Below are 14428 nucleotides of genomic sequence, written 5' to 3'. Positions count from 1 at the left end.
TTTTTCTGTATTATTACTCATGCCTTGCAAGCACATGTCATTTCGGTGCCCGCCATTAGCTGGCCTAGACACGATCGGTTGTGCGTTCCACACGCTATTTGACACAACTAGCGTCATATATTAGCTCCCACGCAGCTGCGCCGAGAAAAGCAAAAATATACATATAGATTTTGTTATATCCATTCTAGACGTAGTTTCTCATTTTTTTCGTTTATCCCCAACTAGGCCTACCACACATTTTTTTTCTGTCAGACCGACAAGCAGTAAAAAATTAAGGGCGCGAGGGGATTGAATTATGAACCTTTCTTATTGTGCCGACGGACAAAGCCAACTCTGGTAGCTTGCAATTATGATAGGAACAATCCCACCATGGAATTTTATACTAAATAACACCAGTTTTTATATGTCCTTAATTTGTCTAGAAATAAAAAAGTTGTGTGACAATAAGGAAGTGGTCTCGAGAATCATGTGCAGAACGCGATACTCCACAAATTATTGCTGGAGGTAACTTGCATGTGTCAATAAAAGACAATATGCTGCTTGACTATAGCCTATAATTGAAAAAATTGTGGGCACGTGTTAATAAAAGAGAATATGCTGGTTTTGCTCTAATTAATAAAAATTGTGGGCACATGAGCGCAAAAATAGTCGAAGAGAATAAACCCTGATAATGAAGAGGCATTCATATGTGGTTATGCACTAATTATGCCAATCAAACAAAATTTATGTGTTGCAATTAGTAATTCATCCGGTTACATCGTCGTAGGAGAAAGTGGTCGAAGCAACCGTGCCTCGAAGGTCTCCGTGTAGGAACCAAATGAGGACGCAACCACAACTCCGAGATAGAGGCGGACCCGGAGGAAAAAAAGGCACCACTTGGGTGATCGCCACCACGCCAACCAACCCCACCACTATCAAGATCTCGCGGGCCAATCATGACCCGTGAGGAGACTGCAGCTCCTTGCTCTATCGCCCACCGCCGTGGAGACCGTTTTTTGCACACAAAAAATATATCTCCACGTTGCAACGCATGGGCATATATGCTATATGATTTGATTTATGTAGCTCTTTGAAGTCTGACCTTTATTTTTGAAAGATTAATTTTTTTGACAATTCAAAAACAAGCGGTCAGAAACAATGTATATGACTATTTTAGAATCCTGCTTAGGTCTATAATTTTGTAGCAGACTTACTTGCAAATTATATTAGCAACACCGACAACAGTTTGGTTGGCGGAGGAGGCGACTATAGGTGAGGCGCTAACCGACGACGCGCAACCGACGCGGCCAAGCACTACTGCTGACTATTTCCTCCCATTATTGATGGCTGCCGCCCATGTCGTTCCACTGACACAAGGTTGAACTACCACCATCGATGATGGTAGGAAGGAGGATAAGCGACAATATAGATTGGGCGTTCTGTTCACTTAGAGCACATGGAAGAGTGTGTGCGGGGATGTGGGGAAATGGGGAATGCTGAGATATTATTTTTCTTCCGATGCAATGCGCGGTCATATTTCCTAGTAAAAAATAAATACAATGTGTATGAATTTTTTATCATGTATTTAAAATATTAAACTTGTATGAAAAAATGTTCCTAATGTACACGAAAAATGTAGAACACGTATAAAGAATTTGAACATAAAAACATAAATTTAATTTTTTCTCCTCTATCTAAATTTTTTAATCATATATTTTTAAAAATTAAATGTGTATAAAAACTGTTCTTTTTATATACCGAAAATGTGCAATGTGTAAGAAAAAAGTAGTCGTAAAATGGAAAAATTGAATTCTTTTTCTTAATCATCTATTTCAATAAATGTTAAGTATGTATAAAAAATATTACTCCCTTCATAAACCAATATAAGAGCGTTTAGGTCACTACTTTAATGATCTAAATGCTCTTATATTAATTTATAGAGGGAGTACTAATGTGTATGAAAAATGTGGAGTGTGTATAAAAAATTGAACATAAAAACATTTTTTAAAATGTTGATCATGTATCATAAGATCTTAATCAATTATTAAATAAATGTTAGACGTGTATTAAAACTCTGATATATATTGAAAATATACAATGTTTATGAAGAAAGTAGTCACCAAACATATTTTTTAAAATGTCAGTCATGTTTCGGAAATGTTAAACATGTATAAAAATGTTCTTGATGTAGAGGAAAAAGGTATAATGTGTATGAAAAATGTAGATATGTTTTGAACAAAAAATGCAAAGAAGACTGGTGATAACTGTAGAAACGGTAGAAAGGAACAAAAAAAAAAGAAAAAATGTTTAAAACCAAGAAAGAAACAAAGAAAAACGGAGAAAGTTAGAATGAAAAGCAAAACAACCAAAGAAAACAAAGAAAAGAAAGGGGAAAAACCCAATGAAAACACTGAATGTAACAAAGAAGACACTTCTAAAAAACTAAGACAACAGAAACCATAAAGAAATGAAGAAAAAAACAAAAAAAGGAAAAACCCAGGAAAGAAAATAAAAATAATCATAGAAAAAGGAAAAAGGAAAACCAGCGAAAAAAACATGAACTAAAAACAAAAAACCAAAAGAAAAATGTTGAAGAAACAAAGAAAACCAAGAAAAAACAAAAATAAATGAAAAAGAGAAAAAAAACATAGAGCGTGAACATCGCCAGCGATAAAGAAAATGAAACGAGCTGATCCACTTTATGATGGGGGAGAGAAAATGCTTTATCGAGACGGAAGGTATACTCGCTATAAGTGAGATACATTCGTTGTGGATGGGCTCAACCCAATAAGAAAATAGAGGAAAGGAAAAGAAGAAGTAGAGAGGACTTAGGCCAGGAATGTTCTTGAGAGTTACGTATGTATCGCCAATGCAGTCGACAGCGGAGGATGGATATGAATCTGGGTCCGTCCTGACCTAGTCAGATTAGGTGAACACCGCAAAAAATGAGTCAGATTAGGTGAGAAGTTGCGTGTTCAGAGTGGACATGCAACTGGGTCAAGTTGAGGACAAATTGCATGTCGAGAGTGGACATGTGACTAGGTTATGTTAGGGGCAAGTTACATGTGAAGGGTGGACATGTAACCGGGTCGGAAGGGGGGCAAGTTGCATATCGAAGGTGGACATGCAACTGTGTCAGGTCGAGGGGAGTTACGTGTCGAGAATGGGCATGCAACTAGGTCAGGTTAGGGGCAATTTAGGTGCCTTGAGTGGACATCCCTTGGGAAAAGAAAGACATTTACCGAGAAATGGATCGTTTTAATATGTTGTTCTCTTGTGGTGGGACAATAAAAGGACAAACCACCAAAAGAAATGCATCCCCGCCATCTCGAGGAATCTCCTAGCACCACACGCCATGCACGACATCTCGTTCTTTTTTCTTCTTTGTTGTATCTTTACAATTGTGTGACATATGTTTCATGTGCAGTTGCAGTTGGGTTACGATGCATGCAGTTGCATATCTAGTGGTTGACGTAGAACCGATCAATGTTCTCTCCCCAATTACAATATCGTTTTCCACTTTTGTGGTTGTGTAGTATATGTGTTATGTATAATTGTAGAGGAGTTATAACGCACGCAATTGCATGTCTAGTGGCCAAGATTTTCTTTAAAAAAATCCATTCCATCCATTAGTGTTCTTTTGCAGACCAAAGCTAATCCACTTTACAAACTTGTCCTTTTTGAATATACAAAATAGTCCATGTAAAAAGAAAAACAAAAAAAAGGAAAATTCACGTGTGATTAGTAACGTGCTTTGTGACTCCACTCTCTCCCCATTAGTTTACTACGCTAGTCACTCTCCACATTTTTTTCAGCATAAGTCACTCTCCACATAATTAATAAAGGAAAATGAAAATTTGAACACCGCTGCCAGCAGACCTGGAAAACAACCGACAAAAAAATAATTAAAAAGCAAAAAGCCAATACGGCCCAACACATGAACAAAACACACAAAAATGGCCCAGAACATGTGGTGGGAGGCTCGGATCACAAGTTTGCATGAATATTATAGCAGTTTGATCATGTGATGGGAAACTTAGATGTCACATAGCTAATTCTCATCTAGATGAGAATTAGCAAATCTGTATCATTATTAGACATCTCAAAGTAAGAATGTGTGTTTGGAAGATAACTATTAACACTTTACATGTGAAAGTAGACACATGTATGTATATGTATCTATGCACTCATGCATATATAGCCACACAATTCCATGTCGCCAACTTTGCCCTAGTCTCCTCCAAGAACATAGTGCAAAGAATTGATAAACAACGTCAAAACATATACTCCCTCTATCTCTAAATGTAGTGCGCATAAAATTTCTTAGAAGTCAAACATTATTTAGTTTGACCAAGTTTAGTGAGAAAAGTATCAACGAAAATAATACCAAATAAATATAATATAAAAATATGCTTAATGATGTATCTAATGATATTTAATTAAAATTATAGATGTAGGTATTTGTCCTCTATAAATGTAGTCAAAGTAGGGGGAGTTTGACTTTTGAAATTTCCTATGTGCACTACATTTAGGAATAGAGGGAGTATATACATGGCGTATGTCAAAACCATGCATTAACCACTTAGTTTTTTTTACATTCATTAACCACTTACTTAAAGAAAGGCAAATCCTTATAATTTTGCATGTAACCACATAGTTATTTTCCTCAACTATGAAAATCAATGGCGCCTTCTTACTGCTACATCTGTGCAATGTCCTTGTTATACTGATCTACCCATCCATGTATGATCTCAACTTCCTGTCTCCTTTGTTCTACAACCCAGTCTGGGTCATCCTTGGTTGCAGATCTGAAGTCCAAATGATGGGCCCCTGAAAATTACCATCACAAAAAGTAGCCCGTGTAAGTAAGTTCAGAATACTTTTGACCTTGCATATTTTCTGGAACTTCATGTTTACCTTTCTCTGTGACAAGAGCAATGATGCTGGATGATATGTTCTTGAGCACCCTGATAGCAGTTTGAAAGGAAGACTATTAGTATTGTTTATTATGGTAAAAAGAAATAACTGAATGGTTGAAACTATCGACTGAAGAATTCAGATTGTGAAATCTTTTACTCTTACCCGCCTCGACTCCACGGGTCTCGCATCCCGTTGGAGAAGATAATGTTGCTCCCAAACCTCTTGAGAACTTTGTCAATTTTCTGCAGTGGATTGTGCAATGTAGTAGCAGGTAAGCACATGCCACCCAACAATTTTTGTTACTGACGGTTCATATATAAACACAAAAAAATCTGAAAGAAAACTTACATGGCCACCATATTCAGTAGTGATCCAGTGCATCCTCGGACGAACTCCATAGCTGGCAAGGCACCTCTCGGACCTCTCCTCGTAGCTGAAGTTGAATGGTGGAAACATGCTCTCATTCGAGACAGTCGTTGGCATGACCATCTCTGTGCAGGCCTTCACAAGAGTTGTTTCAGGAAACAAACACATAAATGAACTTCAGTCTTGTAATGTTATCAGTAAACCACATGTATGTTACTGTCAGTCAGGATTTCACCTGCCAGTCCCAGCCGCTGAGGCCATGGGGGTCATCCCCACCTTCCACCTGGAAGCACTTCTGGTCGCCTGTGTAATTGTAGTACAGGCTCGCCGCTGCGAAAGCTTTTTCGATGACGTCTGCTCCCGCGGGAAAAGAATCAATGATCTTGCACATCTGCAGAAATGTCAGGAGAATTACATGCTCAGCAAAAGAGAATAAAAAAGCAGGTCCTGTTGTTGCATGACTCAGTTTGGTAACTCTGGAACTCTTGTTTCTCTGCTCATTCACTTGATATAATGCAGGCAAAAGTAAGGGATGTAAATTAGGTTACAAGTGGCTAACCTCTTTGACAGGATAAGCAGGCAGATTTTGCAGGAAATTGGCTGGAGTTGGATAGTCCGTCATGGCCGTGTAGATGAATGCCGTATATAGAAAGTTTGTCAGCGAATCAGTGGACTGCATGGTCCTAAAAGTTGAGGGATAACACAACGTCATGAACCTGAGTCATCGCCATTCGTTCAAATATGGCGCTCTTCATTGGTTCACCACTCGGGCAATCTTATCAAGATGAGGTTTTCATGTCCAGTCATGTATGCAGCTGAGCTGAGTGTCTAAGTCAGTAGCAAATCTATCCTTTGGACTTAGTGTACATCTTATCAAGAATCTCTTATCCTGCAAGTCATTTTTTTCATGTATTTCTTACCTATAAGGTTGGACTATTTGTTTGCTTTACTTACACTTCACAGATAGAAAAGAATACTTGCAGTCTTAAATCTCTTGTTTTTCTCCCTATATTAATGAAGTTTATACAGTTTTCAGTCAAAAAAATTATCAGTTAGACAAAGCTTACTTGCAGGTTCTGAAGGTTTTGCTTAGCTCCAAGAGCCCTGTCTCGTTTGATCCCCTGTCATCTAACACATCCCAGACCGCCTTGATGACACTGAAGCAATTCAGGCTCTCGAACTGCAAAATCAGTTGGATGTTAGTGTCAGCTAAATAAACAGCTGTGTCTTTCGTTGGAAACTTCAGCTTGGGAGGACTCATCAAGCACCAATCAGACAAAGATGTCAGTAGCAACATGTCATTATTCCCATTCCTTGTTATATCTTGTCTGTATCGTATTATTAGTAACAGCTGCGTCATCAGGCATCGATAATGAACAAAATACACCAATTTGGATATATTTTCGGAAAATTAAGGGCCTTATTCGCGCAACTGCCTATTGATAGCCCTTTGGTGCAGTTGAGCATCACAATCAAGATAATCAACTTAGTCATGAACTAATCAAGACCTCATAGACATCCACATCACTGGCTGGCCGGTGCCATTTCAGTCACGCACTTGATTTTTTTTAAATATTCTAATCAAACACATTCATTAAACTCCATGCTACTGAAGAAAAACGCTATCACCAATTCATGTTTTTTAGAAAAAGAGGATTACCCCGTCTCCTGCATCTGGATGATGCATGTAGCCATATTATTAATTATTCATAAAGACCTTACAAAGTAGTACATTAGATAGTCTGAAACCATCATCTTAGCAACAATTGTCGCTACTCCTATCCACCTGATGAAGGGGTGCCGATAGTCCGAACCTAATACCAAACACACATCACACAAATGCCTAACATCTAAAGTCAGAGGCCTCAACCAAGCCACATACTGGGTTTGGGGCACAAACAACTGGTCCGACGCACTCTCTGTGTCGTCACCGCCATCTTCCACCAATCCATCTTCAGAGGAGAAACTAATGAACAGACCTTGCCAAGCCTCTGTGCCATCGACGCCACCATGACGCTAGACAACATCCTTCTCCTGCGCGAGTCCATCTCCGCGCACCGGACTTCGTGTCTCCACAACGCCACGCCGCCGAGATTCGCCGCCATCAGTGTGTAAGATGAAGCGCCGCTCCACCAAAGAAGTCGTCCGCTGTTCCCTCAACCCGCGTGTACCTCCATGAATGACGCCCGCAAGGGGGAAACTACACCAGAGCGCCGCCGTTATCCGCTCTACTGATCTATGGTTTCCCCATGAGGTAGCAGAGAGTGGGCTTGAATCTCTCCACGGCGATGCCTTCAAGAAGGGAATGACACAAACAACGCCACCACCGCCGACCTTGGTAGTAGTTGAAAGCAAGTTTTCATCCAGATCTATTCGAAGAATCCATCTCTCGTGCACGGGCCGCCGCATCCTGCAATGTCCCCGGGAGCGGGATCCCAAGATCCGTTGCCACCGGATCCGCCACAAGGACCCACCACCTGGGCGTCATCCCTGACGAAGGGGACGACGCCACCACCGTGTTCGAATCCGGCACCATGCCAACGCCTCCGGCCGCCCCCAATCACATCGGTGAAGGAGGACAGCCAACTCGCGCACCCACCACCGCTTAGGGCCGCCAGACGGCTCCCGAGCCCGACCACTTGGAGGAGAACCGATCCGGGGTTGGAAACCCCAGATCCGACGCCGCCAGCCCCCGCAGCGCCGTCAGGATCCTATCGGACCACCACCCGAGTGCGTCAACTCCACCTCCATGCCGTACGCCCAGGGGCGCCGTCGCATCTCAGCCAGGGGACCACCTCATGAAGAAAGGAGGAGGGCCCGCCGGGCGAGCTTCTCTCGCCGGCCTCCTCCGACGGCGGCAGGGAAGCAGGGGAGGAGGAAGGTCCCGGTCCCCCCCCCCCCCCCCCCCCCCCCCCCGAGGCGACGCGAGCGGAGTCAATATCTGGCCCACTAGACCGCACGAAGAAGAATAAAGACACCAATATTTATTGGGGGAGAATTTCACTTTCCCGACCTATGCGCACGGCTTTTTAAGTATGAGTACTAGGATTTTTAATCTCGCTTACGCACTGAGCCTAGTCCTCAATAAATGGATGAGTACCAGAAAAGACTGGTCCTCAAGAATAAATAGGAACTTAAATTCGCATCCATGAGGATTTGAACCCAAATGTTGGGTTTGTACATCCACTCCCCCCAACTAGTTGAGGGAAGCAGCTCCCCTGACGTACGTTACACGCCGTTGGGGACACTAGCATGTGGGGCTGATTCACAGCGAGCCCACCTGTCAATCGCCGAACGGCACCCTGCCGCACGGCAGAGGATCCGCGTCCCTAGTTGAGGTATCACCAATTCATGACCCATAATTGAAAACCATTAAGTTGCCGCTAGGTACTGATTACAGTACAGGAAGAGAGACAATGCCAACGGATGGACGTATGACAACAATTGAAATTCAGTACTACTCCCTCTGTCCCGAAATAAGAAGGTTGTATTAAAGCAGCGACACTAAATTTATAGTGAGTCAGCAACACTTATTTTGCTAAAGGTATACGAAATCATCGACATTAATCTTGGGACTGAGGAAGTACTATAAACCATTCAGAGCGGACACCATCAGTTAGTCTGCAGCAGACGGACAGACGTATGTTCATGTTGATCTGCCGTGCGTTCGGAAGAGTAAAAACCAATAATTTGACCAATGATAATGGACCATTCACCCAGAAATTATTTTACCAACTTATCTTAGTGTTATCATGGAGTGGTAATTAATTCTAATAAGTACCTTGAAGTCCTGCGTGACAGTGTCTTTGAAGCCTGACCATGGCGTGATGTCGTCGAACTGCAGGATTGGTGCAGAGGACGCCAGGGCCCCCATGGCGACATGAGGGTACTTGAGCCTGAACCATGATGCCAGCACTAGAAACAACAGCCATAAGACAACAACATTATTTACTTCTTGTTTTTGGAAGATCCACATAATAATGTCACTTTTAGAATAGCTCATCCTAATGGCCACAATACTATGAGCCGGCGGACCCAGTCATTTTACCATATAATAATAAATAAGATCAGGCTCACCTTAACATGCAATCATGCATATTCCACCACAACATTCAATCATACATGAAAAAATGTTTTCATGTAATTATTTACTTATATTCTATAAATATTGTTATAAGTACACCTAACCAAATATAATAAGACATGTATTTTTAATTTTTGTTCTCATGTTATCAACCTAAATCTTCATGAACCAATTCCTGCATCAATGTGGGAAGTATCCTCTAGTTGATTTCAAGTGTTGTAGCCCATAGGATTTAGCAATTTTAGCCACCAAATAATCTTACATTACATTTTCATATAAGCTAAACAAGCAGATCCAGCCCTATCCACACCTCCTCCTCCTCTTCCTCCCTCCCAACCCTAGCCACTCCTCCTCCTCCCTCCTCCTCCTCCCTAGCAGCCCCTCCTCTTCCCTTCCTCGCCGCCGCTTGAGGTAGTCGCCGGGCAAGCCCGGGGCGCCAAGGATGGTGGCGGCGGGGCCTCGGTTGCCCTGCCTCTGCGTGGGGAACTACGGATCTGGAGCGGCGGCTCCATTGGCAAGGCACGACCGGCTAGCAGCCATGCGGGCAATGGATCTGGCATCCCGGCCGCGCGGGCGGCGGGATCCGGTGGTTGTTGGCGGCCGGCGGCGGTTTCTGCGGTGGCCGGTGCGCGCAATCTGGTGCCTCCCCTCCTCCCCTGTTCGGCGTGCGGGCCATCCTCGTCGGGTCGCGCTTCCTTGGGTCGCCGGTTCTGTACAGGAGGCACTGTTGGTGGCGGGGATCTAGTTCGGGTGAAATCGCTGGTTGGCCATGGCCGGCCACGTCGACGGCGACGCCTGAGGGCGTCGTTCCCCTCCTTGGAGGCGTCGGTATGGACTGATCCCCTCACTTCCCCTTCCCCTAGGTCTCCCGGGCGAAAGCCCTAACTTTGTTGGGCAGCGACGGCGCTCACGGCGCCGTTCCCTTCTTGAAGGCGCCGCTTTGGGAACCTTGGGGCTGGGTGGCGCTTGTGGGTGGCGGGCGACGGCGGTGGTGCGGCCCTATCCTAGTATGGATCTGCGTCCGTTGCTTGGAGATGGACTCACGTAGGTGGAGGTCGTCGTTTGGCATTATGGTGATGTCGATGGCGGAGGTACCTGCCAAGGTTGGCACCTCAATCTGCTCTGAAGATGGATCAGTGAAAGAAGGCAGCGATGACACATGTGAGTGCGTCGGACCGGTTTGTGACCCGGACCCGGTATGTTGCTCGGCCGGGGCCTCCGACTTTAGATGTTAGGCTTAGGTGAGAGATCTGGGTATTTGGCCAGCTTGCACCCCTTCATCATATGGATTGGAGTAGCGGCAGATGTTGCCAAGATGGCGGATTCAGACTATTGTTGTGCTACTTTGTAAGGTCCTCGAGAATAATCAATAAAATGACCGCATGCATTTCCCAGATGCAAAGGCCAGGGGCCATCCTCTTTTTTCTAAAAAAAACCAAGCAGATCTAGCCCCACACCACGCGCATGATTATATTATAGAATTAATTTCCACTCGCCCCCCCCCCCAACAGGCCCCCAGGGCGTCTTTTTTGGCGCCGACGGCGAAAAATCGGCCCAGTCGTGCCCCCAGGTCCTTGTTTATCGCCTGTTTGAGCCAAAATAACAACTGACGAACCCGAGCTGAACCCAGCCCCTCAGGGGGTGCCTGGGGGCGCCGTCTTGAGCGAAAAGGTGCGTGGGCCCGCTCTATTGGCGACAGACAGGCCTTTTCCTGCCATTTCCCCTCTTTCTCTCCATTTACTCATTGCTTCCCCCTGCCCCGCCATGCCCACCATTCTCCTCCCGCTCCCCGCCATTCGGCCGCCATCCCTCTGTCCGGTCACCATGTCACCGAAGAAGTATTCGGCCCCTCGCTCCGCTGCCGCTGCCGATTTCATGCAGTCGAAGCAGAGGAAGCCGAGGGCGCCGATGGCAAAACCACCGGGCATGTACAACGCTGAGTGGAGGGTGGAGGTTCAGCGCAGGAGGCTGTCACCACCGACCGGTGGAACAGGCTCGACGCCAAGAAGGCCAGGTACGAGGCCGCGTCAGCAACAGCGGCGGAGGGCAGGAGCGTCTCGCGCGGGGATGATGAATACGCCCGGCCACTGCCCGCAAGCTACGTGCAGCCAACAGAGCATAGCATCGCCAGCCAACTTCTCGTCGACGCCGCCAAACTGGGGGTACGCACCCTCGCCTGGCTACTCCGACGGTGATGCGCATGGTGGATTCAGCCCCAACATCACCTTCCCACATGGCATGCCACCACGTGCCTCACCCTCCAGTCTGATCCCTGACCAGCGCAATTCCTCACTTGCGTTTGCCGGCCTCCACACCCAGTACAACTACTCGCCGCCGCCATACTCAGCCTCACCAATGCTGCCTCTGCTCGAGGCGCCCTACCCTTCTCACAAGCCTCGGTGCCACATTTCGGCAACCCCGACCCAATCGACGCTGACATGGACGAGATCATCCTGAGCGGCTCAGTCGCTGCCGCCTCCTACCCCGGGTTCCATGCGCAAGACGACACAATGGACACCCCTGTCGACATGGACGATGAGCTCGACGACGCCGAGGAGGGAGAGGAGGAGATGTAGCCGGCGCCGGCGAGAAAAGGGAGAAAGAAGAAGTGGGGGCCAATGCCAGGCCTGGTGAGCCGCGCCTCAAGTGGACGTCCAAAGAAGATGAGTGCCTTGCCGAAGCATGGAAGACCGTCGGCATCGACCCGATCACCGACGCGAACCAGAACACCGACACGTACTGAAGACGGATCAAGTCGGCGTTCGATGAGCGCAAGCTGGTCGAGCCCTACTTCGCCACAATCCACATGCAGCATGGCGAAAGGCCATGTCGAACCATTGGCGATCATCCAGGCGCCCCTACAACAAATGACATGGGATCGTCGAGGAGGTCATGGCTCGCCCGGAAAGCGGCGCCAACGTCGAGGGTCAGGTATGTCCAGCCGTCGGCTCACTTCTTTCGCCGTTTACGTCGCAGACACTTATTCTTCGGTTGCGCAGATGGTTCGGATGTTCAACATGTACCGCCATGATAGCAACGACCAAGAGTTCAAGTTCCTTCACGTGTTCTCCCGGATCGAGTCGTGCGAGAAGTGGAGGGATGTTCAGCTCACCCTCGCCAAGGCCAAGGAGACATACAAGCTGGACGCGCCCGCCCCGGGGGCATCGGATGGGCGCCCTGATGGCAACAAAAGAGCCAAGACAGCGAGGGACGCGACTGCAATCATCGATTGAGCTGTGCATTGCCGACGCCAAGAACAACGCCGCAAAGAGGGAGGAGAAATTCGACGCATGGTGGTCGGCGTTGATGACGAAGCAGGACGTGAAGCTCGACCTATTTCGGACCAACGTCGCCGCGAAGAAGAGGAACACCGACCTGGCATTCTTGATGGGGGCGGGCATATCGACGATGGACGAGCATGTCAAGGCATGGTACCTGACGGAGCCCGGCTCATCTTGAACCAGATGCCTTCGACCACCGCATCTACTCCCATGCCGACCCCAACGGGGACGCCCAACCCGAGCGATGAAGCCATGCCGACGCCGACCAGCCTGAGCACATAAGCCACACCGATGCCGAGCACGCTGACGGTGGCCAGTCCCACGTCGGAGGAGCCTGTCGTTTGATGCATTCCTTTGTCTACGTGTCCTTCCTTTTGAACGCGGAACTTTCGTGTATGTTTGATCGCCGAACCGTGGCATGGTAATCGCCGTTGATCGCCGAACTTTTGATGTTTTTTGACAGCGGGAAAGACAAGTTTGAATTTATCTGTGTCTTGGGGCCAAAATCCGGAGGCGCGGCTGGGAACTGAATTGCTCCCAAGGCGATAAAACCGCCGACGCATAGGCCAAAACGCAATCACCGGCTGCGCTGTGACGGCCAAAACGCAATCACCGGGCGCGTTGGGCGGCCCAACGAGTGAAAATGCTCTTAGGATGAAACGCATTAATTAGTAAGGGACTTACTGCCTCCGTAGGAGCCACCGAATACAACGACGGGGGCATCGACGGCGGAGAGGTTCTGCTTGAGGCTGGTGATGAGGATGGCGAAGTCCGCGAGCGCCTGCGTGGTTGTCAGATAGCCCAGCGTGTCGGCCGACTTGTCCGAGTCGTTCCCGAACGGCTGTGACTCCCCGTAGAACCGATGCTGCACCCGCACAAATTTCAAACAAGTTAGTACTAAAAGCAGAAGGGTTTAACAAGTAGAATTGAGCTTAAGTACCAATCCTTAAACAACGGCAAAAATGGCGGCTGCCGCCTCGTCTGGAGTTAACGTATTCGCCATTGAATTTTCACTGTTTTTTAAGATCCGGAGCGAATCAACACGACAACCAATACACGGTCACCGATGAAGATATGATGATTAGCTTAAAGTAAGAGCCATGGCAGAGTGGTAAACGGAGTACGGTACCTCGATGAAGACGAGTAGGGCGCCGAACTCGGGCGCGATGTCGAACATGAAGCCCGTATTTGTGGTGAACCACTCGATGTCGCCCTCGTTGCCGGTGTACACGAACAGCGGGCCGGCGGTGGGTTTCCTCCGCCAGAAGGTGTCGTTGAGGAGGTACTTGTGGGAGAAGACGCGGGAGGAGTTGGGCGTGAAGGTGAAGTGGTCCAGCTCCTGCGGGAAGTAGTGCGCCGTGAACGGCTTCGCCGTGCCGTTGTCCGCGGCGGCGTACCTGCCGCCGGAGCGATACAGAGAAGCGATTCCAGCAGGGAAATGGGGAGGCTGATGGGTGGTGCGCCTGGAGGAGCTTGCTCCTACCGCCAGTTCCGGCGCGAACGCCGCGAGGAGGAGGAGCAGCACCGCCGGGACAACCGCGAGGGTCATGGAGGGCGTCATTTTTGGCCGTCGAGGATCTCCGCAGCCTGCTAGGGTTTAAGGATAAGAAGGCGCGGTTGCGGGAGAGACTGAGTCGAAACGGTCGTGCGCCGCATTGATTTACTGCTTGTCTGGTTCGCCTTGTCGGGCACGGATGCAATGGACGGAGCCAGATGATTGATTTTTGCCGGCCGGCGACGGGACGCGAGACGCGCCAAACCTGACAGCAAATCCGTCCATCGATGCACTACTCGCTGG

At 47.3% G+C, this 14428-nt stretch overlaps 1 protein-coding gene across 1 annotated transcript; it reads right to left on the bottom strand.

The window, feature by feature from the left end:
* Positions 1–4519: 4519 nt before the first annotated feature.
* LOC123149483 (lysosomal Pro-X carboxypeptidase-like) lies at positions 4520–14191 on the bottom strand. The gene is made up of 10 exons (XM_044569136.1): positions 13760–14191; positions 13315–13495; positions 9047–9180; positions 6333–6445; positions 5825–5948; positions 5501–5656; positions 5248–5400; positions 5062–5141; positions 4897–4946; positions 4520–4809 (listed from the first exon to the last, which is right to left on the bottom strand). Exons 1-10 carry the CDS (start codon positions 14189–14191, stop codon positions 4679–4681), a joined length of 1554 nt encoding a protein of 517 aa, XP_044425071.1. The 3' UTR covers positions 4520–4678.
* Positions 14192–14428: the final 237 nt, after the last annotated feature.

Source organism: Triticum aestivum, chromosome 7A (genome assembly GCF_018294505.1).
Source record: "Triticum aestivum cultivar Chinese Spring chromosome 7A, IWGSC CS RefSeq v2.1, whole genome shotgun sequence".
NCBI lineage: Eukaryota > Viridiplantae > Streptophyta > Magnoliopsida > Poales > Poaceae > Triticum > Triticum aestivum.
The sequence above is the reverse complement of the archived record's forward strand: the minus strand, read 5'-3'. Positions and strand labels throughout refer to the sequence as shown.

Coding starts and splice junctions, on each gene's coding strand:
- LOC123149483 (XM_044569136.1), bottom strand. CDS start 14,191: ATGACGCCCTCCATGACCCTCGCGGTTGTCCCGGCGGTGCTGCTCCTC. Junction 5,949..6,332: donor AAAACCTTCAGAACCTGCAA/GTAAGCTTTGTC, acceptor CTCAACTTTTAG/GACCATGCAGTCCACTGATT. Junction 5,657..5,824: donor CTGCTTATCCTGTCAAAGAG/GTTAGCCACTTG, acceptor ACATTTCTGCAG/ATGTGCAAGATCATTGATTC.